The following is a 24,921-nucleotide window of genomic DNA, read 5'->3' on the forward strand; positions in this document are numbered from 1 at the left end:
AGCACCAGATTTCTATTGCAAAAATTATTTGAATCAATTTTTTCCATTTTATTTAAGAAAGAGATGGAAGAGAATAAAAAAGTTAATATATTTTTCGAAACAAATTTTAATTACTAATTGCATTTTTTAATGAGAAATGAAAAATGAAGTTTGAGTTTTAAATATGAAAAGTTATCGATAAAAAAAGTTAAGACTAATCGTATTTACAGTTTTTAAGTCCAAATTTCTGATTTATTTAATATCTTTACCGCGACGGATACGATGTTGAGGAAAAGATGGCATCATTTCAGGTTCACAAGCTATAGATTAAAAATAATTAAATATTAAAGATTCTGACTATGAACACAGATATATCGACAAATACATGTTTATTCAACTTACGTAAAGGATTTTCTTTGAAGTAAGAGCTTTGTAAAGCTTCTTCAGCTGTTGCTCTTCTGGTAGGATCGTACATGAATAGAAAATTGAGAACTCTTTGACCTGCTGCAGATAGCCATGTGAACACATGTTTTATATTATTGTAGGGTTGTCTTTTAAGACTGAAGTTCTTGAGTATTGGAAGATCAGAGAAACCATCCCAAATTTGGTCATTAGGAGTTCCAAGCAGATCAATTATTAATTCAAGTTGATGTATTTCTGTTCTTCCAGGAAAAAGAGGTTTATGCAAGAATAGTTCACCGAGAATACAGCCTGCTGCCCACATATCAATTGCCGTAGTCTGGATCTTTGATTGAAGCAATAATTCAGGAGCTCGATACCATAAAGTTACCACTTGTGGAGTCATAGGTTGAGCTGGAACACTGCATCTACGAGCCAGTCCGAAATCCGCAATCTTGAGACATCCTTTATCTGTTAATAAAAGGTTTGACACCTTCAAGTCACGATGGACAATGAAACTTTTATGGAGATGTTGAAGACCACGAAAGAGCTGAATCATAATACATTTTATCTAAAATTAAAATAGAAAGATGTAAAGGGAAATTGAGTGAATGGTAAACTTTTTTGATAGTTTGAAGTTTTTTCAAATCAAATGTTATTGCTTGCATTAGTAAACGATATCTCACCTGAGCTTCTGAAAATGAGCTTTGCATATTATCAAGAAGTGAGGCTAAGTCTTGCTCGCAGTATTCCATGACCAGAAAAATTGATTCCAAGCTACGTCCTACAACAACATCCAGAAGTTGAACAACATTTTCATGACGAACACTCATCAAAATACGGATTTCCCGAATTCCACTAATAGGAGCTCCATCCTTTTCTCTTTCCATACGAATCTTTTTAATTGCCACAATTTCATTTTTCACTTTGTCTTTAGCTCGATCTAGTAATTTTCAATAAATTTTTTGAAATATCTATTAAATTAATTACGTTCTGGAATGTTTACAATTTTACAAAGAGAGAAATCAAATTTTTGCTGAAACTTACAAACGATTCCGTAAGTGCCTTCTCCGACCCTATCAAGTTTATCAAATTCGTGAATCGATCTTGACTGTCCCGGCTAAAGTGAAAAATAGGGGATGGCAATGAATTAAGTTGTACATTTGTAAATAAAGTCTAATGTAATGAAACGTGGAACACACCAGTTGCTCGAAAGGAATTTCAACAGATTGTCCATAAAAAGTAGTAAAATGAAGCACTTTATCTTCTTCCATGATATAAACTGAAGTGTCTGAACCGAAATACCTGCTGAAAATATAAAACAGTTATTTACTAATTATAAAGGCTGTTGACATACTTACCAATCATACACTGATGTCAATCAAAGCAGAACATACAAAAAAGCAAAATATCTAAACTTGAAGTCAACGTTTAACACTGTCAAGATGGAAAGATAACACATGAAACAATATGACCTCCGATATTATTGAAATGATGAAATTAAAAAATAAATAAATTATTTGTTATCAACTTAAAGTAAAATTAAACTCTTAAATTAACATTTACGATTTGCTTTTTTTTGAAAATGACAGTACAATATCAGCTGTTCGATTAAAAGAGATCTTGAAAGTTATCGCGCCAAATACAGATGAGCAAATAACGCACTAATTAACCCAATTAATTTAGGTTAATGTTGAACAGCAAACTGTAACTTAATTCCATAAAATAATTGTTATTCAAAAACAATTCACCCACAAGCCAATGTTAATTAATTCGGAAATGGATTTCGGTTTGACGCACTAAGTTTAATGTCTAAATATTTATATTGATTTAACCAGATTGGTTGGCCTTAATAATTTACGCAAATGTATTGACGAAGAAGGGCAGAACAGATTGAATGATCATGGAAAGAACTAATTTATTCAGTAAAACTGGCAAAAAATTAAAGGCAGCTAATTGAATAGCATAAAATTGACATTGATTGGATAAATTGAATTTTAATTTGATCTTTATCGATTCCATATCCATGTTCATCATCACTCAATCTGTCATTTGACCTTTCAATTATTCCAACAATTCAAATTGTATTTGATTAAGGACTGATTCAGAATAAGCAAAAAAATCTGAAACCCAAATCAAATAACAGTTGATAACTATTACAATGAAGAAACAACTAAAATGTTGAAAACAACTGTCAATGGAAAAAAGTTGACAATAGTGAGATTCAAAAGGTATGACAGTTGATTAAGGGTCTCACTAAAAAACCAAAGACGACCAAAAAACCAAAATAACCAAAACACAACCAAAATAACCAAAATGTACCAAAACAAGGTAAATCTTTCGATTTATGATTTGGGACTTTAGGGGGTTTGTAGGGACACAAAAACTGAGTCCTTTAGTGCTATCAAAAAATTTCTGTGATGGACAGTTTTCGAGAAAATTGAAGTTGAAATTGCAACCGCGAAAGCCTATTTTTCACTTATTTAACCAGATTTTTTCATCAAAATCATGTTATTGGAATAGTGTTTTAGAATAGGCCTGAAACCATTTTTTATCGATAAAACTCGTGAAATAACATGATTTTGATGAAAAAATCTGGTTAAATAAGTGAAAAATAGGCTTTCGCGGTTGCAATTTCAACTTCAATTTTCTCGAAAACTGTCCATCACAGAAATTTTTTGATAGCACTAAAGGACTCAGTTTTTGTGTCCCTACAAACCCCCTAAAGTCCCAAATTATAAATCGAAAGATTTACCTTGTTTTGGTACATTTTGGTTATTTTGGTTGTGTTTTGGTTATTTTGGTCTCATTTTGGTTTTTTGGTCGTCTTTGGTTTTTTAGTGAGACCCGTTGATTAAGCAAGGCTGAAAAATGACCGGAAGAAGAGTCCAACACAATGAGAGGTCTTTCTAATCCATGATAATGAGAGGTTGATAGGTTGTTATTAAAAAGGCTTGCGTAAGATTATCTAGAAGATGAAATCGATTTGAGCTTTGTCAACTTGTCTCCTTCCCATCACCATCATTATTCAGCTGAACAGATTATCTAGGTTGATCTGCTCAAAACCAGTTGAAGAAACTGGAAAATTTCCTTCTCTTTCTCTTCTGTATGTTTCATCATCGCCGTCATCAACAATCCAAGCCATTAAATTCATGCATCTTTGAGCTCTTCATTTAAACCATGTTACAATATATACCAACAACCTCATGTACCGTCTTTGAGTCCAATATTGAAGAGTAAATGTTCACCTTTATGTTTGGCTTTTTCACTTTTCCACTTTCTTCCCGCCATTTTAAAACCTCTTCTTTTGTTCACATTGAGACTAGAAGAGATAAACCGGTAAAAGAAAAGAATACCCACGAGTTTAAGATGACATCAGAAGGAAAAAATGTAGAGAAAAATTGCGCCTTACCTCAGAAGTGATATTTGGTTGAAAGTATGGAGAGGATTGAATTAATTATGTCTGCCTTATGTACCAACTGTTCATGACGACATCAAAATGGCTCAGGGTTGAATATCCAATCATGGGCTGATTCTTTTCTTCCTGTGAGCAAAATTTATATTTTCCTGAACCCACGTTGGAACGTTACCATGGGAATGATTGACCTTTTCCTACTCCTTTTTAATAAAACATCATCCTAAACGTGATTCTACATAGAAAAAGGAGAAAGAATGAAAGAAAGAGTAATGAACATGAGGATCATGTTTAAATTACACATTTTTCTACTCACATTATCTTATCATTTCCGATTTTTCAATAACTGGTTAAGTGAAGGTAAAACAAGCGACAAAAATATTGTACCAGTTTTAATTGAAATTGTGAATAAAATAATCAAATAATCAGAAGGAGGAAGAAAAAAAAGGGAATCAGAGACCGAACCAACATCTTTCATTTTCAACGAGAGAGAGATAGAAAAAAAAGATTCCAAAAGGATAGCAGTAGATAGAGGAAACAATTTCTGCTATTTTTTCATCTCGCAAAGCTTTTCTTTTTAAATAACCTTGTTAAGAGTTTTCCACTAAACAATCGCAATCATCATCAAAATTATCAGCGTTATTATCATCATCTCTAAAAAATCAAACCTTATCATCAACTCCTTCTATCTCTTCATTTTGTGTTCAATACAGTAGTAACATAGTACTGCGTATCGTTTGGATTCATTTTGAACCATTTTTACCTGTGTTTTGTGAATATATTCATCTTTAGTGGTGATTGTTTTTTGTTGAAAAAGGTAACAAAATCTACAGGAAACAAGAAAAAAATGGTGGTGACTAGTGTTGGGGGTGTTGAGTTAGTCTTTTAGGTGGAAACTAGATGAGAAAGAGAAAAAGAAAGAGATGCAGAAAGAAGTATGAGAAGAGGGAGAAAGAAGAAGGAGAAAATGGTGAGAGAGTGAATGAGTTGAGCTGTTTCTGGCTTGTCTTTTGGCTTGTTTCATGCATTAAGTAAATCATCTCTTTTAATTTAATAGTGTATTTTTCACCCTATCATCACTTATCAACCGTTATTTATTTAATTCTTATTCTCCTCTTTTCTGTCCCTTTTATTGTTTCTCAATTATTGTGATAATCCATTATTTATACTGACTGCGAATCAATCTTCCAACAACAACTTGATACTCTCTGGGTTTGGATTATCGCTGACCATCAACTCAACAATGTGATTTGGTGATGATTGGTTTAAACATTACACTTTTTCGGTTTATGTGCGATTTGTTTGTGTCCAGTTAACGTTAAGCTTACTCTATAGTGAATACAATTGAAAATTTATAAAACAAAAATGGCTGGTGTTTTTGATTTAGAATTAAATGAAACCAATGCCAAGGATGATTACTCTGATGAAGACTCCATTGATGTAGATGATCAAGAGGTAACATTAATCTTCACTTTATTTTTATTTATACGCTTTAACTGAAGTATAGATGTCTAACTGCCAACATGAGCGCTATCAGCAGGTGCATAAGATCAATTTGATGGGAAAAGTGATAGTGTTAATAATGATGATGATGCTGGTCTTGGTGGATGTTGGATACACTGATTGAAAGTTTACATCAGCTTTCAGACTAGAGATGTAATTTTGATATGGTTAATGACATTTCTCGTAACTACAGGAGTTACTTTTTTACCTTAAACAGACCTTTTTTCATTTCTCTATTCAGATAAGCTGTTTCAATAGAATATTGATTTGAATCCTATCCAACTCTCACTTCCCCCATCGCATCTTCACTCTCTTTTTTTAACAAACACTTCTAGTTTCATCTAGTTTGCTTTGTAGATGAATAAGCTTGACTTTCCTCAATTCGAAACCCAATCAGGTCACCCATTTTTGCTTAATTTTTCTCTACTTTAAAGTATAATCCGAACAATTGATTTGTTGGTGAATATTTAATCAAAAAGATATTTTATAAACTATTATTTAAACTGAAAGCCCCTAACAATGATAGCCAGTAAACAATTAATTGTTGAAACACTGTTTTCACATGAAACTATGAAAGTTTCTATTGAAAGTGTTGAGAATCCTGTTGATGACTACCCGAACTGGTTGTTTATTTTTTAAATATATATCTTCTGCTTTTACCTTCATTCGGTATCTTCTTTCATTTCTACTGACACAGATTACTGAACCGGACATGAGTGCTATCTTAGAGGATGCAGATATGGAAAAAATTCAACTGAATGAACATACTGTTAATATGGGAAAAGAGAAAACTGGTCCACAAGATTTTGAGCTACTCAAGGTTCTTGGACGTGGTGGTTACGGTAAAGTTTTCCAAGTCCGCAAAATCAGTGGAAAAGAAAGCGGGAAAATATTTGCCATGAAAGTCCTAAAAAAGGCAACACTTTGCCGAAGTCAAAAGGATACTGCTCACACCAAGGCTGAAAGAAGTATTCTTGAATCAGTTAAGCACCCCTTCATTGTTGACCTGATTTATGCATTTCAAACTGGCAATAAATTGTACCTTATTTTGGAATACCTTTCTGGAGGTGAACTTTTTATGCATCTTGAGAGAGAAGGAATCTTCCTGGAGGATACAGCCTGTTTCTATTTATCTGAGATAGTTTTGGCCCTTGAACATCTCCACCGAGGTGGCATCATTTATAGGGATCTTAAGCCTGAAAATATTCTATTAGATTCTAAAGGTCATATAAAGCTAACCGATTTTGGCCTGTGTAAAGAAACACTTAACAATGATAAGATAACTCATACCTTTTGTGGAACTATTGAATATATGGCGCCAGAGATTTTGACTCGAACAGGCCATGCCAGAGGAGTTGATTGGTGGAGTTTGGGTGCTTTAATGTATGATATGTTAGTTGGCCATCCACCCTTTTCAGCTGAATCTAGACGTAAAACAATTGAAAAAATATTGAAAGGTAAACTCATATTACCACCATACTTAACACCTGATGCTAAAGACTTGATCCGTAAACTGTTACAACGAAAACCCCAGCTTAGACTTTGCTCAAATACTGAAGATGCTGAACCCATCAGGAGGCATCCATTCTTCTCTAATGTCAATTGGGATGATGTTCTTGCCAAACGTTGTGAACCTCCAATTAAACCAATGTTAACTAGTGAAGAGGATACATCACTATTTGACACTAGATTTACTGGTCAACCACCAATCGATAGTCCTGATGAATCTTCCATCAGTGAAAGCTTCAATCGATCTTTCCTTGGCTTTACATATGTTGCACCCTCTCTTCTAGACGAAGCACACAAATTTCCTAACCATTCTTCTAGGTCACCTCGAAAGAATACATTTTCATCATCAATACCTGCAAATTCTCAAAGTTTACCTTTTTTAAGTGAAACAGTAGAGCAAATGGACATTACCAACACTCCTCCATCAACAGCAAGTGTCAATGGTCAACAGCAATCTGCAAGTGCAATTGGTAATGGCGACTCAATTGCACCAACATTACGCTCTCCTTCATTGCCTGTAAAACAAATGCGAAAGGTATGATTTGTTTTTTTCCATTATCTTTCTTACTTAATAATGAAACAAGAAGAGATTAAGTAATCACTTTTTTTTTTGTCAGTAATTATTGTTCATTATAAGCTTGTTTATCTTGCAACATTTTCCGTTCATTTTACCGCTGACAAACGTAACATTTGTATTGCTCTGATTATAATTTATCCCATTAACTTTTACCCTTACTTTTATTCCCTTTTTTTCTGCGTATTCTTTACCACCTAAATAACCGTTTTACTGCCGAAGGCAAACTCATCTTTCACTCTCATCACCAACAACAACATAATATCAATCATTATCGTGCTCTTCTTGTTTTACTGTTTCTAAAAGTATATAATTCATCCGTATCTAATTATTTTCACCTCTTTTCTTTTTCCTTTTCGCATTTAGATCCACATTTGACCAGAATAGAATTTAGATTGGCAATTTAAAAGAGCATATACGTTACTTTACCTTTTTGTGACAATATTTATTATATTAATCATAAATATATATATATATGTAATCATTCATTCAACAACAACAACAAAATTAATCGTCAAATCTCTCCGCATTGCCCCATGATAAAAGCTAAAAGGAGAATCTGATGCAAAAAACAACAAAAAACTCTGCTATTTTTACCAATTCATCACAAACGGCGGAGCAATCAAGCAAAATAAAGTGCCTAATTCTTAACAGTTAATAATTGCTAATTGGCGTTGTAATTAATAAACCATGGTACCTTAGCTACAGCCATGAAAATTAAGCTTACTTCTCACTTTGTCTGGTATCAACATAGCAAGTTGAGTATCTCTCTTGAAGACATTACTTCACAATCTTAAAGAAAAATCATGAGTGAAAGCAATTTTTGTGATTTTTAAAATTGTTATAACCGTTGATAGCAAAAGTGTTGAAACTATACACGCATTTTCAAGGTTAAAAGCTAATAAGCTTATAATACAACCTCATTAAACTAGGTTAACAAGAATTTTGTTAACCTAATGCTTAGTTTTTTTTTCATTTTATTTAATAAACTTTTATTCATATTAAAAGAGAAAGTGAACTAATGAGCAATTCAATTCAATAAAATTAGATGTGATCTCATTTTAGATGATTGATGTAAAAATGAATTATCTAAGATTGAAATTGTTTCATGTTCATTGAAATTTATAAAATTTGATGAATGTTTTATTTGTAATTTGATATAAATCTTAAATTACGAAAAGAAAAAAAAACGAATTTATTATATCTACATTGTATTTATAATATAATATTTCTTTCTAAATGTGAATCAGGGTTATCATCTTTGTAACCAGAAGTTAATTGTTGTTGAACATCGCCTCTGACTGGAGCATATTTTGAAAATTCCATGGTGAATTCGCCTTTTCCTTGAGATAACGTTCGCAATTCAGTTGTAAATCCAAACATATCATTGAGAGGAGCCTGATTTAAGGATGATAAAAAAAAGAGAAATATGTGAATGATTAAATGAAATTAATTGGGAATCAATGAAGGTAACATGAAAATGAAATAAAAAACTTGACAAGCAAGGAAGATAAATGAAAAGTGAGAGTCAAAGATCAAGAATGCATGATGAGATTGAATCTTTTACATGTTTAAATTCATTTTTTTTATAATATTTTCTATTTTCAAGTTGCTAATTGAAGTTAACAACCTTCAGATTTTATGAGTTAGAAAGCCTTGCTTTGACTGGAAAAAAAAGTAAAAAGTAAAACGAACATGACTTTCGCGTTGATCAAATTAAGGTTAGTAAGTACGAAAACAAGAAATACAAGAAACTAGTCAATCATCAAGAGTTTGCAATTAAATCTAATCTGATAACAAAAGTATAATGTTTCTTGAAAAGTTATGCAATAAGAAAACATTCAACATACTTCAGCCGAAACAGCCATGTAACCAGAAGCTTCCTCGGTATTAACGATGACTCCCGATCTTTTGCAGATTGCAGCAATGGCTGGTCCACTGAATTCATAAGGAACGGTAACTTCCAATTTCATGATAGGTTCAATAATATGCCACCTTCCAAGCTTTTGCACTAAATTGAAATAATAAAAGAATCAATTAGAAATTGGAAATTAATTTTAAATTTTAAATTACTTACCTTGTTTAATGGCACCAACAGCAGCACAAGCAAAAGCAATGTCATTGGAATCAACGCTGTGACTTTGTCCATCTTTTAATCGAAATTTGATTCCACGTATTTTGTTACCACTTAAATGACCTTTTTCGCACATCATCCGGAAACCTCTTTCAATTGAGGGCAAAAATTGTTTGGGTATGTTGTTACCCACGATTTCGGGTGAAAAGATTAGTTCAGTATTTCGTGGTGAAGGTATTGGCTCTAAAATACCAACAACTCTACCATATTGACCAGCACCTCCTGATTGTTTCTTATGGAAGTAATCAAATTTACAGGGAGCCGTTAAAGTTTCACGGAAAGCTACTTTAGGTTTGCCCAGTTCAACAGGACAATCGTATTCATTGGCCATACGCTGGCCATAAATTTCCAAATGAAGTTCACCCATTCCAGATACAATCATCTCTTTAGAATCAGAATCCCAAGTATAATGGAACGTTGGATCTTCTTTGACAAATCTATTAATACCTTTAGTAAAATTTCCAACCCTATTTTTGTCCTTTACCTTTACAGACATCGAGATAACAGCTTCTGGTACATGAATTGATTCCATAGATAATTTGAGACTAGGATCGGTGACAAAAGTGTCACCAGATGCACATTCAACACCAAAAAAGGCACAAATGTCACCAGCATAAGCTTCGGATATATCTTCCATGTTATTAGAATGCATTCGAGCTAACCGAGGAATTTTAATTTTTCTTCCAGTTCTAGCATTCCAAATAATATCACCTTTAGCTACACTACCTTGATAAGTGCGAATATAAGTTAACTGACCAAATCGAGTTTGTTCCATTTTGAAAGCTAAGCCTACAAATGGGCTGCTTTTATCTCGAGCAGGACTTAATATAACTTTAGATGGTTCACTGCCATCATCCGATTCTTTGAATGCAAAATTTTCAACTTCGGCAGGGTTCGGTAAATAGCTTATTACTGAATCCATGAGAGGTTGAACTCCTTTGTTTTTAAGGGCTGAACCAACTAAAACCGGGATGAATTTTCTCGAAATGCAATTCCTTCTGATCGCTGCCTGCGGACGAATGCAGATATTTTGATTAATACACATCAGTTATTAAAATGACTAGTTTACCTTTATATCTTCATTATTTGGTGTTTTGTCTTCCAAGAACATCTCTCCAAGAACATCATCTACATTTGATATACATTCTACCAATTCTTGTCTTCTATCAACAGCTTCGGCTCTCATATCCTTTGGGATTTCGTCATGTCGTACTTTTTCCCTGAAATAGATAGGAATAATAAATTAAAAATAGCCAAATATGATTTTTAATTATTGATTTCTATTAAAATAAGATGTTATCTTTGTGTTAATTTACATACCCATGAGGTCCATCAAAATAAATTGCTTTTTCGTCAATCAGATCAATGATTCCTTTTAAATTATCTTCAATACCAATCGGAATTTGTGTCAAAGCTGCTGTAAAATGAAGCTTTTCTTTCATCTGGTTCAGAACTCTGTGAGGATCAGCTCCTTTACGATCTAATTTATTAATAAAAGCGATGCAGGGAACACTATAACGAGCCATTTGTCTAGTTACTGTGAATGTTTGTGCCTGGACACCTCCGACGCCACAAAGAACTAAAATTGCACCATCAAGAACTCTCAGTGCTCTTTCAACCTCGACCGTAAAGTCAACATGACCAGGAGTGTCGATAATGTTAATATTTTTACTCTTCCAAAGTACATAAGTTGCTGCCGATTGGATTGTGATTCCTCTTTCTCGTTCTAGCTCCATACTGTCCATAACAGCACCGACTTTATCTTTACCCTTAACCTCGTGCATTTCATCAATCCTACCAGAGTAAAAAAGAAGCCTCTCCGTTAACGTTGTCTTTCCACTGTCAATGTGAGCAGAGATACCAATATTTCGGATATCTTCAACATTTCTAACTTCTTGATGATGCCTGATATCACTTAGAAACGCCTGAAAACAGAATAAAAAAAGTTAAAAGTCATTCCACAAAAAACGAAACCAATGAGGTAACGAATGACATCTTACCCGGCAAAAGCGATAACTCGCTGGGTTCACTAATTTCCTAAACCTAGTTATAATCATTGTGGCCAATCTAAAGATGACAATTTTCAATCAAACATAAATAACATTACAATCCGAGTCAGTTGCACTTTATTCATGATTAAATAATTTAAAAAACAAGAGTGGTAAACACATGCTTTCCATTCATTTTTTAGCATTAGGGACAGTTTAATAATTTACAGTTGTTTCATCGTTTATTTTCACACAAACAAATTAAACTGTTGTCTAACATTGTAATCAATCAATATTGAAATACAAATATTTCTGAATTGTTAACCTTCACTAAGCAATTAAATTTTTATCATATTAAAGCTCTTCAAGGAAAATCAACATATTTATGACAATTTAACAACTGCATTAATCTTAACGAATTTGTGAGGTGGTGAGTAATATTGATTACGTAAGTTGTGTGTTATTTTAAATCTTCAAGTGAAACATCATTTAGATGAGCTTAATCAAAATGGTTTCTTGGTCCAAAATAGAGATTTAAACAGAAATTTAATGCCGAGGTAAGCGATTTGAAATTTATAAACATGATAAACAATAACTGTAAATGTTAGTTTATTTTCACAACTAGATGTGGTTTTGAAAACAATAAACCTAAGCTTTTTATTGATATTTATCATTAAACAATAATATGAGAGTTAAACAATTATCGCTCTAACATTATCTTTATAATCAACTATTATAATTTGGAAATTATTTGAAAGGAAATGGAATCGGACTAAATTCATGCAAAATGAAAGTCAATTTGAAATTATAGCTGAAATTAGGTTGGTTTAATTTAAATTGAAATTGCGAGCTCATTGAGTTTTTTAATCAACTCTTTGTACTTTTCAATCAAAATAGGGTTTCAATTTGTATAGATGATGAAATGAAGTATTGAACACGAGCATTGAATATTTCAATTACAATTGAATTGCTTTGAACCCCGAAAAAAATGAGAGATGAATATAATTGTACACAGAAAACAACTGTTAGTATCTTTGATCACAATAAAACAATGGAATCGCAAAATCTGGTTATTAAATGAATGGTAAATAAAAATAGCAGATGAACAAAAACTTGAAAGTCTGCAGTAAAAGAGACGTTTTATTTCACGCTTTTCAACTTTCTTTTAACCATGAGTGTTGTTAATAGCTCTGGTTATCTCTTTTGACCATTCTAGACTTGGCTGACCTAAGTTCAAGTGTTAGCAATATTACAACGTAGGAACCGATGTCTATTTCAAATAAATATTGAAAAGAGAAACAATTAAAAGTTGAAAATCTAAAAACACCAGAAAATCGTTTGTATACAATATTGTTAGGTTTAAACCTAGAGGTCTCCACTCAGCATTAGGTGTGGCGATATTCACAGTTGTTGGGTTATTCAATTTCAGGTAAATTAACCAAAAGTCACTTTTTCTGTGTTTAATCTCAGAATTTTCACTTTCAATTCACCCGAAATTTATATTTTTAACTGTATTTAAATCGTCATGACAATTGTGAAGATCAGGAAAAGTTCCGGGTGAGGCTCTGAGGAGAGAGGAAAAGAGAGTGAGTAAGAAAGAAGAGAGCAGAAGGTTAGACATCTCACTTAACTTCAGTTTATTCTGTTTGTCTACATCTTTTTTTATTAACCTAAACTATAATATGAAGCGCCAATTAATAGATCATCAACTTTAAATTCATCATTCCCTTCATCATTTTACATTATTCTAGTGTTCATCCTTTTAACATTAATTCAACCAAACAAGAATACGATTCAATGATAAATTATCAGGTAAAGTTGCCTTTGTTTTTTTTCTCTCTTCTCATTTCTATTAAGTTTGATATGTTGTGTTATAAAATATATTTGAGTGTATATTGAAATCCTGTAACCTTGTAATGTACGGCCACACCCAACCTTAAACCTTTAAGATTAATTAGATTTTAACATATTTTACTAAATTAAGATTATTAAACAATACTGTAATCAACAATGTTTGGTAAAATTGGATAATTTCAATTGAAATCAATCTTATTGATTGTTTAATCAAGCTTTTAGACACAGCTTTTCTTCATCTCTTTGCTTTTTAAATTCTGTGTGACATGCCCATCTTATTCTTTTTTTCCTCTATTTTACTCATCATCTCTTCTTTCCTGACAATGGAAACATCAACGTTTATTTATTATATTGCAATGGTTTCATCTTTACTAACTATCCAGGCGTGACCATCAAATTGATTAAATTTTGTGAATTTTAACTTGTTTTTTCATTGTGTCTGGTGAGTATCCTTTCTCTTTGCCTATTTATTTTTGATTAGTAACATTTTGACTTGTTACCCTGTTTCTATCTTAAGTCTATGTAATTTGTGCCTTGCTCTATTTAATGGATAATTTTTATAAATTATTTTACTCTTAGCTTATAGTTGGTTTAAATAAAGATGACTACCGACATATCGGTTGGTCCTCGATGGGACCCGGTGACCCAACAAGAGATCCTTATGGACGATTATGAATATGATGGGGGAAACTCTTCATCCAGATTGTTTGAGAGGTCAAGAATTAAAGCTTTAGCTGGTATGTTTACTTTATAATAATTATCTTTTTTTTATATTTTTTAATTCCTAGAAATAACCTTAATTTCTAATACATTACGTTTTCCTCTTTTCTATTCTGTGTATAGATGAAAGAGAATCGGTTCAGAAAAAGACCTTCACTAAATGGGTCAACTCACACCTAGTTCGAGCTAACTGCCGCATCAATGATCTATATGTTGATTTACGTGATGGTAAAATGTTACTCAAACTTCTGGAAATACTGTCTGGTGAACGTTTACCTAAACCAACTAAGGGTAAAATGAGGATACATTGTTTAGAAAATGTTGACAAAGCGTTGCAATTTCTTTTACGAGAACAACGAGTTCATCTGGAAAATATGGGGTCTCATGATGTTGTTGATGGTAATCCAAGGTTAACTCTTGGTTTAATTTGGACTATTATTTTACGATTCCAAATTCAAGATATCATGGTTGAAGAAGTTGACAACCAAGAAACAAAATCTGCCAAAGATGCACTTCTTTTGTGGTGTCAAATGAAAACTGCCGGCTATCATAGTGTCAATGTGCGAAACTTTACAACTTCATGGAGGGACGGATTAGCCTTCAATGCTCTCATCCACAAACACAGACCTGATCTCATCCAATATGATAAATTAAGCAAAGCCAATCCTATCCACAATCTCAACAATGCATTCAATGTTGCCGAGAAAGAGCTTGGTTTAATGAGACTACTTGACCCTGAAGATGTTTGTACCGACAATCCTGACGAGAAATCCATTATAACTTACGTTGTAACTTACTACCATTACTTCTCCAAGATGAAGCAAGAAACAGTGCAAGGTCGAAGAATTGCCAAAGTAGTCGGTGAAGCTATGGAAACTGACAGAATGGTCGATGATTATGAAAAATTGACTTCTGACCTTTTGAAATGGATTGAACAAACCATTGATACTCTTGGGGATCGTCAATTCACCAACAGTTTACAAGGGGTGCAACAACAACTTCTTCAATTCAATAACTACCGAACTGTGGAGAAACCTCAAAAATTCGAAGAAAAAAGTAATCTTGAAATGCTGCTATTCTCCCTAAAATCCAAGATGAGAGCAAATAATCAAAAAGCTTACACACCAAAGGAAGGTAGAATGATTTCAGATGTCAATAAAGCTTGGGAGCGGCTAGAAAAGGCTGAACATGAAAGAGAATTGGCATTAAGAGAAGAACTTATCCGTCAAGAAAAGCTTGAGCAACTTGCTGCCCGATTTGACCGTAAAGCTGGTATGAGAGAGACATGGTTGAGTGAAAATCAAAGATTGGTTTCTCAAGACAACTTTGGCTACGACCTTCCGGCTGTTGAAGCGGCTGCTAAAAAGCATGAAGCTATTGAAACAGATATCTTTGCTTATGAAGAAAGGGTTCAAGCAGTTGTTGCTGTGGCTCAAGAATTAGAAGCTGAGAACTATCATGACATCAATCGTATTAATGCCAGAAAAGATAATGTATTGCGTCTATGGAATTATCTTCTTGAGTTATTGAAAAATCGCAGAACGCGTCTTGAAAATGCTCTTTCTCTTCAACAAACTCTTCAAGAAATGTCTTACATCGAAGATGACATGAAAGCTCTTAAGAGTCGCTTCGAATCATCTGATTATGGCAAACATCTCATGGGCGTTGTTGACCTACTCCAAAAGCATAGCTTATTGGAAGCTGATATCCATGTAATTGGTGATCGTGTTGGTGCAACAACTGCACAAGCCAAGCGGTTTATTGAAAACTTCGAAGTGACAGGCTATAGACCCATGGAACCCGAAGCTATTCACCATCGCATTAAAAAACTGGAATCTTCTTATGCTGAGTTGGTTGCTCTAGCAGATCAACGTAAGAATCGTCTTGAAGAGTCTAAGAAACTTTGGCAGTTCTATTGGGACATGGCTGAAGAAGAAGCATGGATCAAGGAGAAAGAACAAATTCTTTCTTCCGCAGAAATTGGTCACGATTTAACAACAGTGCATCTTTTAATAAGCAAGAATAAAGCCCTTGAAGATGAATTAGGTGCACATGAACATCAACTTCTCAATGTTATTCGTGCTGGAGAAGATCTAATTCAAGCAGGACATTTCGGCGCTGAAGAGATTAGTCAGCGAATCAAAGAGATTGAAGAAATGTGGGACAAATTGAAGGAGTTACAAGCTTTAAGGACAACTCGTCTTACTGAGGCTATTGAATATCATCAATTCTTCACTGACGCTGATGATGTTGATGCTTACATGCAAGATTCATTCAAATTGATCTCTAGTGAAGATGTCGGTTTTGATGAACCTCACGCACAAGCTCTATCCAAGAAACATAATGAGGCAACTGAAGAGCTCAAGAAACATGAAGCTGTTATTGAAAGTCTCAAAGACCAAGCCCGTAATTTGGGTATTGCTGATAGAGATGCACCCGAAGTCTTGGAAAGATTGGCTACAATTGATGCCCGTCACAAGGAACTTAATGAACTTTCTAAAAAGAGAAAGTCTCGACTCAATGATGCTATCTCCTTATTTAAATTATTCACTGAAGCTGATGGTGTTGAACAATGGATCGCTGAGAAAGAGAAGATGCTCGACTCTATGAGCTTGAATCGTGATATGGAAGACATTGAAGTAATGAAACATCGGTTTGAAACTTTCGACCAAGAAATGAATGCAAATGCTTCTAAAGTTGCTGCCGTCAATCAGATTGCTCGACAACTATTAACTGTTGAACATCCTGATTCAGAGAAGATTGTATCTCGGCAAAATCAGCTTAACCAAAGGTATTTTAATTTGCTCATGCATCTTTATATTTTATATTTTTCTCCTCTATATTATAAATGGTTTATGGTAGATACTTTTAATTTTATGTCAGTGATATCCTTGATTAAGTGTAAATCTATAGAATCATTTATTAACGTCATTCTGTTTAGAATCTTACATACAGTTCACTGAGACGATTTCACACTAAATATTTGTTGACTGAATGGTTCATTTATTGCATTGAGTTGTCTACTATCAATTATGTTGAATATTTTTCTTTATTTTTCGTTTTATTAATCAATGTTTACCGTTAGATCTGAAATTGTGTTTCAGTTGAGTAGCTCATTTATTGAATTCAAACAAAAAAAGTATTTATTCTCAACAGTTATCCAACCATGATTCAGCAGTACAAATGGACCTTTTGTTTTATCTAACTTTGCTTTTTGTTGAGAGTCTTACCTTTCAACGGTATTGTTATAGCTGGATAAATTTAACAATATCACTGTTACTTTTCAGTGTAACTTTATTCCATTGTAATTGAGACTAGCAAAGATTACACCTTAACTTCCTAAGACTTTTACTTTGCGTGTTTGATTGAGGAAGAAAAAAGATGTCTGTGGTATATTATTAGTCTTTCATTATAGCAAAGATTATTGACCCTTACTGAATAAATTGTTTATACATTGTAAAATATACATTACTTAATTTTTTCTACTCTCTGTTTTTGTCCACATCCACTTTTCCTCTTTCTCTCTTTCTTTCAAATTCTCACTATCTGATTCAATATTTCATTAGATGGGCTGAACTTCGAGATAAGGCTGAAAAGAAGAGAGAAGAAATCGATTCTGCTCATGGAGTTCAAACATATCACATTGAATGCCGAGAGACAATTACCTGGATCGAAGAAAAGACAAAACTTCTTCAAGCAACAGAAGAGCTTGGTGATGATTTAACTGGTATAATGACCTTACAGAGACGTTTAAGTGGTATGGAAAGAGATCTTGCTGCTATTGAAGATAAACTGAATACCTTAGAGCAAGAATCTGAAAAGATTCGCGCTGATCACCCTGAAGAAGTCCCATTAATTGAAGAAAGAACAGCACAAATTCGATCTGTCTGGGATAAATTGACGCAAGTATTGAAAGCTAAAGAAACTAAATTAGAAGAGGCAGGTGACCTACATCGTTTCTTAAGAGATCTTGATCACTTCCAAGCTTGGCTTACTAAAACTCAAACTGACGTTGCCTCTGAAGATACTCCAACCAGTCTTGCTGAAGCAGAGAAATTATTGAACCAACATAAGCAAATTAAGGATGAAATAGACAATTACACCGAAGATTACAATAGTATGATGGAATACGGAGAGAAAGTTACTCAAGGACAAACTGATCCACAGTACATGTTCCTCAGAGAGAGATTGAGAGCCTTGAAAAATGGATGGGAGGAGCTCCATCAAATGTGGGAGAATCGACAGCACTTCCTGTCACAAAATCTCAATTTGCAAGTGTTCTATCGTGACGCAAAACAAGCAGAAGTATTGCTTAGTCAACAAGAAAACTATCTTTCTAAAGATGAAACTCCAACTAGTCTTGAGCAAGCAGAAGAACTCTGTAAGAGACATGATGCATTTGAGACAACCATGGAAGCCAATGATGAAAAAATTAATGCTGTCATCAACTTCGCACACACTCTCTGTGAAGAGGGAATCATTAGTGCTGACAAAGTTCGTAGAAAGGCAGACGATATTGCAGCTAGGCGTGATGCTAATAGAAGAAGATCCGAAGAGTACGCTGAAAAACTCAAAGATCAACTTCGAACACAACAGTTCCTACAAAATGTTGAGCAGCTTCAAGATTGGATACAAGAGAAATACATTATTGCCCAGGACGAAACCTACCGAAGTGCTAAAACAATTCACAGTAAATGGACTCGACATCAAGCTTTCGAGGCTGAAATTGCTTCTAATAAAGATAGACTTGATGATGTAATGCAGGCAGGACAAGAATTTGTTAAAGAAAAGCCTGAACTTATTAATGTGATACAACCCAAACTTGATGAATTAAATAATTCATTCGATGCTCTTGAAACAACAACCAAAGAAAAAGGCTCTCGCTTGTTTGAAGGCAAAAAAGAAGAGCTTTGTGTTCATGCTTACGATGAGCTCGATGAATGGATGAGATCACTCGAAAGTCAAGTCATGCAACCTGAAACTGGTCAAGATTTAACAACCGTTAACCACTTCCTTCAAAAGCAGCAAAATATTGAACAACAAATTGAAACTAAATCTAAGCAGCTAAATGAATTAGAAGCTATTGCTAGCAAGCTTGAAAAAATTGACCCAGCTAAGAAAGAAGTTATTCAAGCCAAAAAAGCTGTGGTCGTCGAAAAATTCCAGAAATTACAAGCTCCTTTGGGAGAAAAGAAAAAGGAACTCATGAAAAAGAAAGAAGCGTTCCAATTCCGAAGAGATGTGGAGGATGAAAAACTATGGGTTAAAGAGAAAGAACCTCTTGCCACTTCAACTGACTATGGTAACACCTTATTCAGTGTTCAATTGCTAATCAAAAAGAATCAATCACTCAGAACTGAAATTGACAATCATGAACCAAGAATAATGAACATTTGTGACAATGGACGAAAGCTCATCAAAGACGGTCATGCAGATTCAGCTGAGTTTGAAACATTAATTGACGAATTACTTGCCCATTGGGATGATCTTAAGAAAAAGATGGATCATCGTCGAAGTAAATTACTTGAGTCTGAAAGAGCACAGCAATATTACTTCGATGCATCTGAAGCGGAGGCTTGGATGAGTGAACAAGAATTATACATGATGGTTGAAGATAGAGGAAAAGATGAACCAAGTGTACAGAATTTAATGAAAAAACATGAGAGTTTGGAAAATGCTGTTGAAGATTACGCTGCTACAGTGCGACAATTAGGTGAAACAGCCAGGCAGCTTGTTGCTGAGGGTCATCCTCAAGCTGATCAAATTGCAGTTAGACAATCTCAAGTTGATAAATTATACGCCGGTCTTAAAGATTTAGCCAATGAACGACGATCCAAGTTGAATGAAGCTTTATCATTGTACTCTCTTAGTCGAGAGTTTGATGATGTAATGCTCTGGATACAAGAAAGAGAAGTCATTGCTGGATCACACGAATTGGGACAAGATTACGACCTTGTTACAACACTTCGTGAACGATTTAAGGTATTTGCTCGTGATACTGAGTCACTTGGTAAAGAACGAGTATCAAATGTTAACAGTGCAGCTGATTCTTTAATAAATGCTGGCCACTCAGATTCAGCACAGATCGCTGAATGGAAGGACTGTTTGAATGAAGCCTGGGATGATCTTCAAGAGTTGATCAAGACTCGGGACATGTTACTGGCAGCTTCTTGGGAGAAATTTAAATTCTTTAATGATTGTAAAGATGTTTTGGCTCGAATCCATGAAAAGTATAATTCTATGTCAGATGAATTGGGACGAGATGCCCAATCTGTTTCTAATCTTCAAAGGAAACATGTTAACTTCGAAAAAGATCTACAAACCTTACGATTGGCTGTACAGGGTATTCAAGATGAATCAAATAAATTACAAGCTTCTTATGCTGGTGACCAAGCACAGGACATTGTTGACAGGGAAAGGGAAGTAGTCAATTCATGGTACAAGCTATTAAGCAACTGTGAAGCTCGTAAACAGAAACTTGCCGACACAGGTGATCTCTTTAAATTCTTTAACATGGTCCGTGATCTTATAGCCTGGATGGATGACGTTGTACGACAAATGAATACCTCAGAGAAACCAAGAGATGTTTCTGGAGTTGAATTACTTATGAATAACCACCAAAGTTTAAAAGCAGAGATAGATGCTAGAGAAGATAATTTCGGTACTTGTATGAATTTGGGTAAAGAATTATTAGAACGCAATCATTATGCCTCTGAAGAAATTCGAGACAAAATATTTACCTTAACCAACCAAAGAGGTTCCATGATGCAAAGATGGGAAGAAAGATGGGATCATTTGCAGCTTATTTTAGAAGTGTATCAATTCGCTCGTGATGCGGCTGTTGCTGAGGCCTGGTTAATCGCACAAGAGCCTTACTTGTTAAGTCGTGAACTTGGAGTAAGTTTACTTTAATTCAATTATAACATTTGAAATTCTAATGATGGTAATAATTTGCTTTTATCTCCCCCTTTTATTATAGCATACAATTGATGAAGTTGAACAGTTACTCAAGAAACATGAAGCATTTGAAAAATCAGCAGCTGCTCAAGAAGAGAGATTTGCTGCTCTTGTAAGACTGACTACGGTAAGAAAAGAAACAATTATCATTTAAACTAATAGTACTTAACCCAATTTACTCAATTCATTTAGTTAATGGTTTTCAACTACTCTGTTAATCACTTTTAATTTCTAATTCAAATATTTTTCAACTACAATTTATCAGCTTGAGCTTAGAGCTCAAGAAGCAGTTTTAATTAATTTGGAGGAAAAAACTCAAGCCTACTCCGAGCTTGACGATCATATGAGAAGATCTGGTTTCTATAATGATGTAAGGGTGAAAATTTACAATTGAGTTGCTATTTGTTTATTGTTATTTATCAAATTGGAATGATTACTTGCTACGGCTGCACGTTTAATCAGCTTCATAACCTAGAGAAAAATTGAATCAAATGATTTAATTTTCAATGTTTTCAATCTTCAATTTATGGCCGAAAATTTGTTTCACTTGACAAGCAAAAAAAAACTTGAAAACAATTTGTGATGCATATTTGTGAACTAAACTAATAATGAATGATCACTCACCATTTAACTTGAAATTCAACCAAGTTTAACCAATAACATTATCAAGCAAAACTAACCCTACAAAATTAATCCATCAAATTCATTCAGAGAATGTTGCATATGAAATGTACTCATTTTATACTAGTAAATTGATTGACATCAGTTAATTCGATTACTAATCAATTTTTGATAACTTTGTTTCACAGTTTGAAATGCGTGAGCTAAGACGAAGGGAAGAAGAAGAGTTGGAAGAACGTAGGAGGCAAGAAGAAATGGCGAAATTGATAGCACAGAAAACGCCTTCACCGGATGAACCACCATCTGATCGGTAATTAACGAATTAATTTTTGATTTTTCTTCAACTTGAATAACTTTTATGCTTTTTCTTTATTAAATTAGACTCGATGGAGAAGGTGATGTTTCCGAACGAAGTGCTGGACCACTCTCTGAAGCCTTATCCGAACTCGAACCCAAAGGTATGTTGAAGCTGCATTTTAACAATTTGATTGCTTCGATTGTAGATCAAATTAAGCTTATCGCTTTGGCTCGCACTGCTGAAAAGGTTGACCATATATACACACAAATACAATTTTCACTCAATCATCCCGGACCCTTTAATTTAACCCTAAAATTTGATTGCTTGGTTTGCCCTTGTGCTTGGCCTGCATATCCTGCATTTTTTTTTGTTTTATTTTTGCATGAAATTAAAACTTTTTTCTAACCTTTTTTGATTGAAAATGAAACCACTTTCCCTTCCTATGAAATGATATTGAAAAATAGTGCATGCTCCGGAACTCGTGAGAGAACTGAGCCAACCTATGGCTCAACGGCAATCAAGTTCATCACCTATCTCTATTCAAGAACAACCAGCCTTTAAATCTGAAACATTACCCAAGAGTAAGTTGGTTTAAACGAAAAATGATAGTTTGTCCCTTTTGTCCTTTTTTATTTCTTTGTTCTACTTATTTCTAACTATTAACTACTGACTTTCATTTTTTGCTAACAAATTAATTTATTTTAATTTATTCCGTTTTTTATGTCCTCATCTTTATTTTTTTACATCTAATACCTCGTCTATTTAATATTTGATTGTGTATGTGTGTTTCGTTATTTTATCAAATGTTAACACCGTCGTTTAAATTAATTTATGGTCAAATGCATGTTGATACGAATCAATCAATTCAATTAGCCGGGGCATCCTCTTCTTCGGCTTCCCCCGCGAAGTCGAAATTCAAGAGGTCATCTTACCGGTCTAAGTCACCTTTCAGCAGTTGGAGAAGAAAACGTAAATCTTCATTTGATGAAGACTTGGGTGGGTATAATGAACACCAAAAGTGCATGGAAATTGCCACCAATTTTCATTGCTAACTAATCAAAAATTTTATTTGTATTGTTGAATGTCAAAATTTTCAGATTGTTTGTTTTTATTTATTGATCGTCTTTAAAACTCTTGCTCAATAATGTGATTAATATGCTGTAACTTTTTTTACCTTCAGAACGTGCTGGAACAGCGGCTGGCACAAGTGATGAAGATATTGTTCTTGAAAATATCCTCAATCGAAAACATGTTTGGGAATCAACAACAAAACGAGCCTCCAATAGGTAAGTCTTGATTGACACATTCGTGAACAATAAATTACTTTTAGCCTTCTCTCTCTCTTGTGGCTCATTAAAAAGCACAATTTGCTTCTCTAATTGCTTTGTTTATTTTTTCTTTGACCAGATCCTGGGAAAAAGGAATCTATGCGGTACTTAGAGGTTCATCTTTGTGTGTCTTCAAGGACCAAAAGCATTTCAAACAAGAACCTGATAGATATCTTCGAAACGAAAAGCCTATAGATCTCAAGCTATCAGTTGCTGAAATTCCTGCAGATTACACTAAACGAAAGAACGTCTTTAGGTTAAAATTACCAGATGGTGGAGAATATCTTTTTGAAGCTGCCAATTCTGTAAGATTTTTTTCCTCTCCAAATTTAAACAATTAGGTTTACATTCTTCTTTTACTAATTTCTTTTCTTCTTTGAACAGGAGGACTTGAATTCTTGGATCAACAAGATTAATCAATGTGCTCGGGAACAGCAAACTTCTCCTGGTCCCTCTCGATCGCAAACTTTACCAGCGTCAGCGCCAAAAGATGAACCCAAGAAAAGAGGATTCTTCACTTTAATCAAGAAAACATAATAGAAATAGCCTTTAAACTGAGGGCAAGGGTTTTTTAATTGGTTCAAAAGACGAGTCAAGAGAAATGCTAACTTTACGATTAGTTGGGCAATATTATTGATAGCTCATATATTCATCTTTCTTTTTCTAAAATTAAGTCGACTCTACGCTTGTCATTTTTCCTGCCTTTAAAAAATATATATTTAACATTGATCGTCTGTTTTGGAAAGAAGATGATTAAGAAAATGAGATGAGATGAAGAGAAAAAGAAATGGGTCAAAAAGGATTTGTGAAAGATGATCCTATGACCATAAGGGATTGGAATTGATTTGAATAGAATGAAATACAATTTCAAAAATAAATTGAAATCAATTAATTTGTTGAATCAAGCAGCTAAAGAGACCATTAACTAAAGCCAATTCTCTTTGAACATTTAAACATAAAAGCATACATACAAACTTACATTCACTTTCACATTCATATACAAAAACGCTTCATGTCACCACCTTTTCATCGCCCATTTAAACAAGCACCAAATCGAAAGTTGATTAAAAACTTTATTTCCTCTTCTCCCATCGACATCAACATGGATTATTTACCCATTTGAAACCGGAGTAACACCATTTTTTAAAAAGTGGAAAACATCCGCCAGTGATGTTCAACTCAACTTTCAACCAAGACTAGGACTCTACCAAATGAATCACTTTATTCGCAATACACTTTTTTCTTGGCCACTTCTTTTTCTCTGTCTCTTCCTCACACTATCTATCCCTCCATTGAAACAACTATCCTGACCAAACCCAGAAATTTGCAGATAGTTCATTGCTAACTTAAGGACAAAAAGCTCTTTTATTCCATGACAAGTCTAATTGTAATGATAAATTTGATCCTTTCCCCTCAACCCCAACCTTCCTAAATCCTTTCTCACTGACACTGAGGAAACTAAAATAATATTATCCCTCTATTAGAAGTCAAAAGTTATTAAATAAAATATATGCACTTCAAATCTACTCGTTTCATTATTTTTTATCCAAATTTCAATTCAAATCATGTTTTTCTACAGCAGAATATCTCATATTATAGAGATAGATGAATATTTTATCAAAAATATAAAACGTTAAGTCCA

At 33.8% G+C, this 24,921-nt stretch overlaps 4 protein-coding genes and 1 long non-coding RNA gene across 12 annotated transcripts; 2 read left to right on the plus strand and 3 right to left on the minus strand.

Annotated features, from left to right (window-relative positions):
- Nucleotides 1-86: 86 nt before the first annotated feature.
- On the minus strand, nt 87-1,953 carry Cdc2rk (cyclin-dependent kinase 10). 2 transcript variants are annotated; one of them, XM_015927843.3, is made up of 6 exons: nt 1,740-1,953; nt 1,581-1,683; nt 1,426-1,498; nt 1,065-1,321; nt 382-949; nt 87-299 (listed from the first exon to the last, which is right to left on the minus strand). In XM_015927843.3, exons 2-6 carry the CDS (start codon nt 1,650-1,652, stop codon nt 232-234), a joined length of 1,038 nt encoding a protein of 345 aa, XP_015783329.1. In that variant the 5' UTR covers nt 1,653-1,683; nt 1,740-1,953; the 3' UTR covers nt 87-231. The 2 variants fall into 2 exon arrangements, with proteins under 2 accessions (XP_015783329.1, XP_015783321.1); XM_015927835.2 differs by having other exon boundaries at nt 1,581-1,686.
- Nucleotides 1,954-3,250: 1,297 nt separating this feature from the next.
- On the minus strand, nt 3,251-4,695 carry LOC149094407 (uncharacterized). The gene is made up of 4 exons (XR_016199521.1): nt 4,557-4,695; nt 4,110-4,139; nt 3,791-4,028; nt 3,251-3,700 (listed from the first exon to the last, which is right to left on the minus strand). It is a non-coding gene; the product is annotated as an uncharacterized LOC149094407 (long non-coding RNA).
- Nucleotides 4,056-8,392, plus strand: LOC107361083 (ribosomal protein S6 kinase beta-2). Of its 2 annotated transcripts, XM_015927825.3 has the most exons (4): nt 4,056-4,610; nt 5,106-5,248; nt 5,994-7,340; nt 7,746-8,392. In XM_015927825.3, exons 2-4 carry the CDS (start codon nt 5,159-5,161, stop codon nt 7,755-7,757), a joined length of 1,449 nt encoding a protein of 482 aa, XP_015783311.1. In that variant the 5' UTR covers nt 4,056-4,610; nt 5,106-5,158; the 3' UTR covers nt 7,758-8,392. The 2 variants fall into 2 exon arrangements, with proteins under 2 accessions (XP_015783311.1, XP_089124792.1); XM_089268666.1 differs by lacking the exon at nt 4,056-4,610 and having other exon boundaries at nt 4,813-5,248.
- Nucleotides 8,393-8,494: 102 nt separating this feature from the next.
- On the minus strand, nt 8,495-11,688 carry mEFG1 (mitochondrial translation elongation factor G 1). The gene is made up of 6 exons (XM_015927810.3): nt 11,514-11,688; nt 10,834-11,438; nt 10,583-10,733; nt 9,457-10,522; nt 9,230-9,390; nt 8,495-8,777 (listed from the first exon to the last, which is right to left on the minus strand). The coding sequence occupies exons 1-6, from the start codon at nt 11,568-11,570 to the stop codon at nt 8,595-8,597; spliced, it is 2,223 nt and encodes a 740-aa protein (XP_015783296.2). The 5' UTR covers nt 11,571-11,688; the 3' UTR covers nt 8,495-8,594.
- Nucleotides 11,689-12,881: 1,193 nt separating this feature from the next.
- beta-Spec (spectrin beta chain) lies at nt 12,882-24,801 on the plus strand. Of its 6 annotated transcripts, XM_015927758.3 has the most exons (14): nt 12,896-13,313; nt 13,739-13,797; nt 13,935-14,092; nt 14,199-16,866; nt 17,642-20,972; nt 21,055-21,159; nt 21,298-21,402; nt 21,842-21,963; nt 22,035-22,111; nt 22,416-22,532; nt 22,825-22,947; nt 23,132-23,237; nt 23,359-23,584; nt 23,664-24,801. In XM_015927758.3, exons 3-14 carry the CDS (start codon nt 13,957-13,959, stop codon nt 23,814-23,816), a joined length of 7,269 nt encoding a protein of 2,422 aa, XP_015783244.2. In that variant the 5' UTR covers nt 12,896-13,313; nt 13,739-13,797; nt 13,935-13,956; the 3' UTR covers nt 23,817-24,801. The 6 variants fall into 6 exon arrangements, with proteins under 6 accessions (XP_015783284.2, XP_015783244.2, XP_015783267.2 ...); XM_015927781.3 differs by lacking the exon at nt 22,825-22,947; XM_015927772.3 differs by lacking the exon at nt 21,298-21,402.
- Nucleotides 24,802-24,921: the final 120 nt, after the last annotated feature.

This window comes from Tetranychus urticae, chromosome 1 (genome assembly GCF_039701765.1).
Source record: "Tetranychus urticae isolate SD_2017Ah chromosome 1, NJAU_TeUrti_SD_1.0, whole genome shotgun sequence".
NCBI classification, from domain to species: Eukaryota; Metazoa; Arthropoda; class Arachnida; order Trombidiformes; family Tetranychidae; genus Tetranychus; species Tetranychus urticae.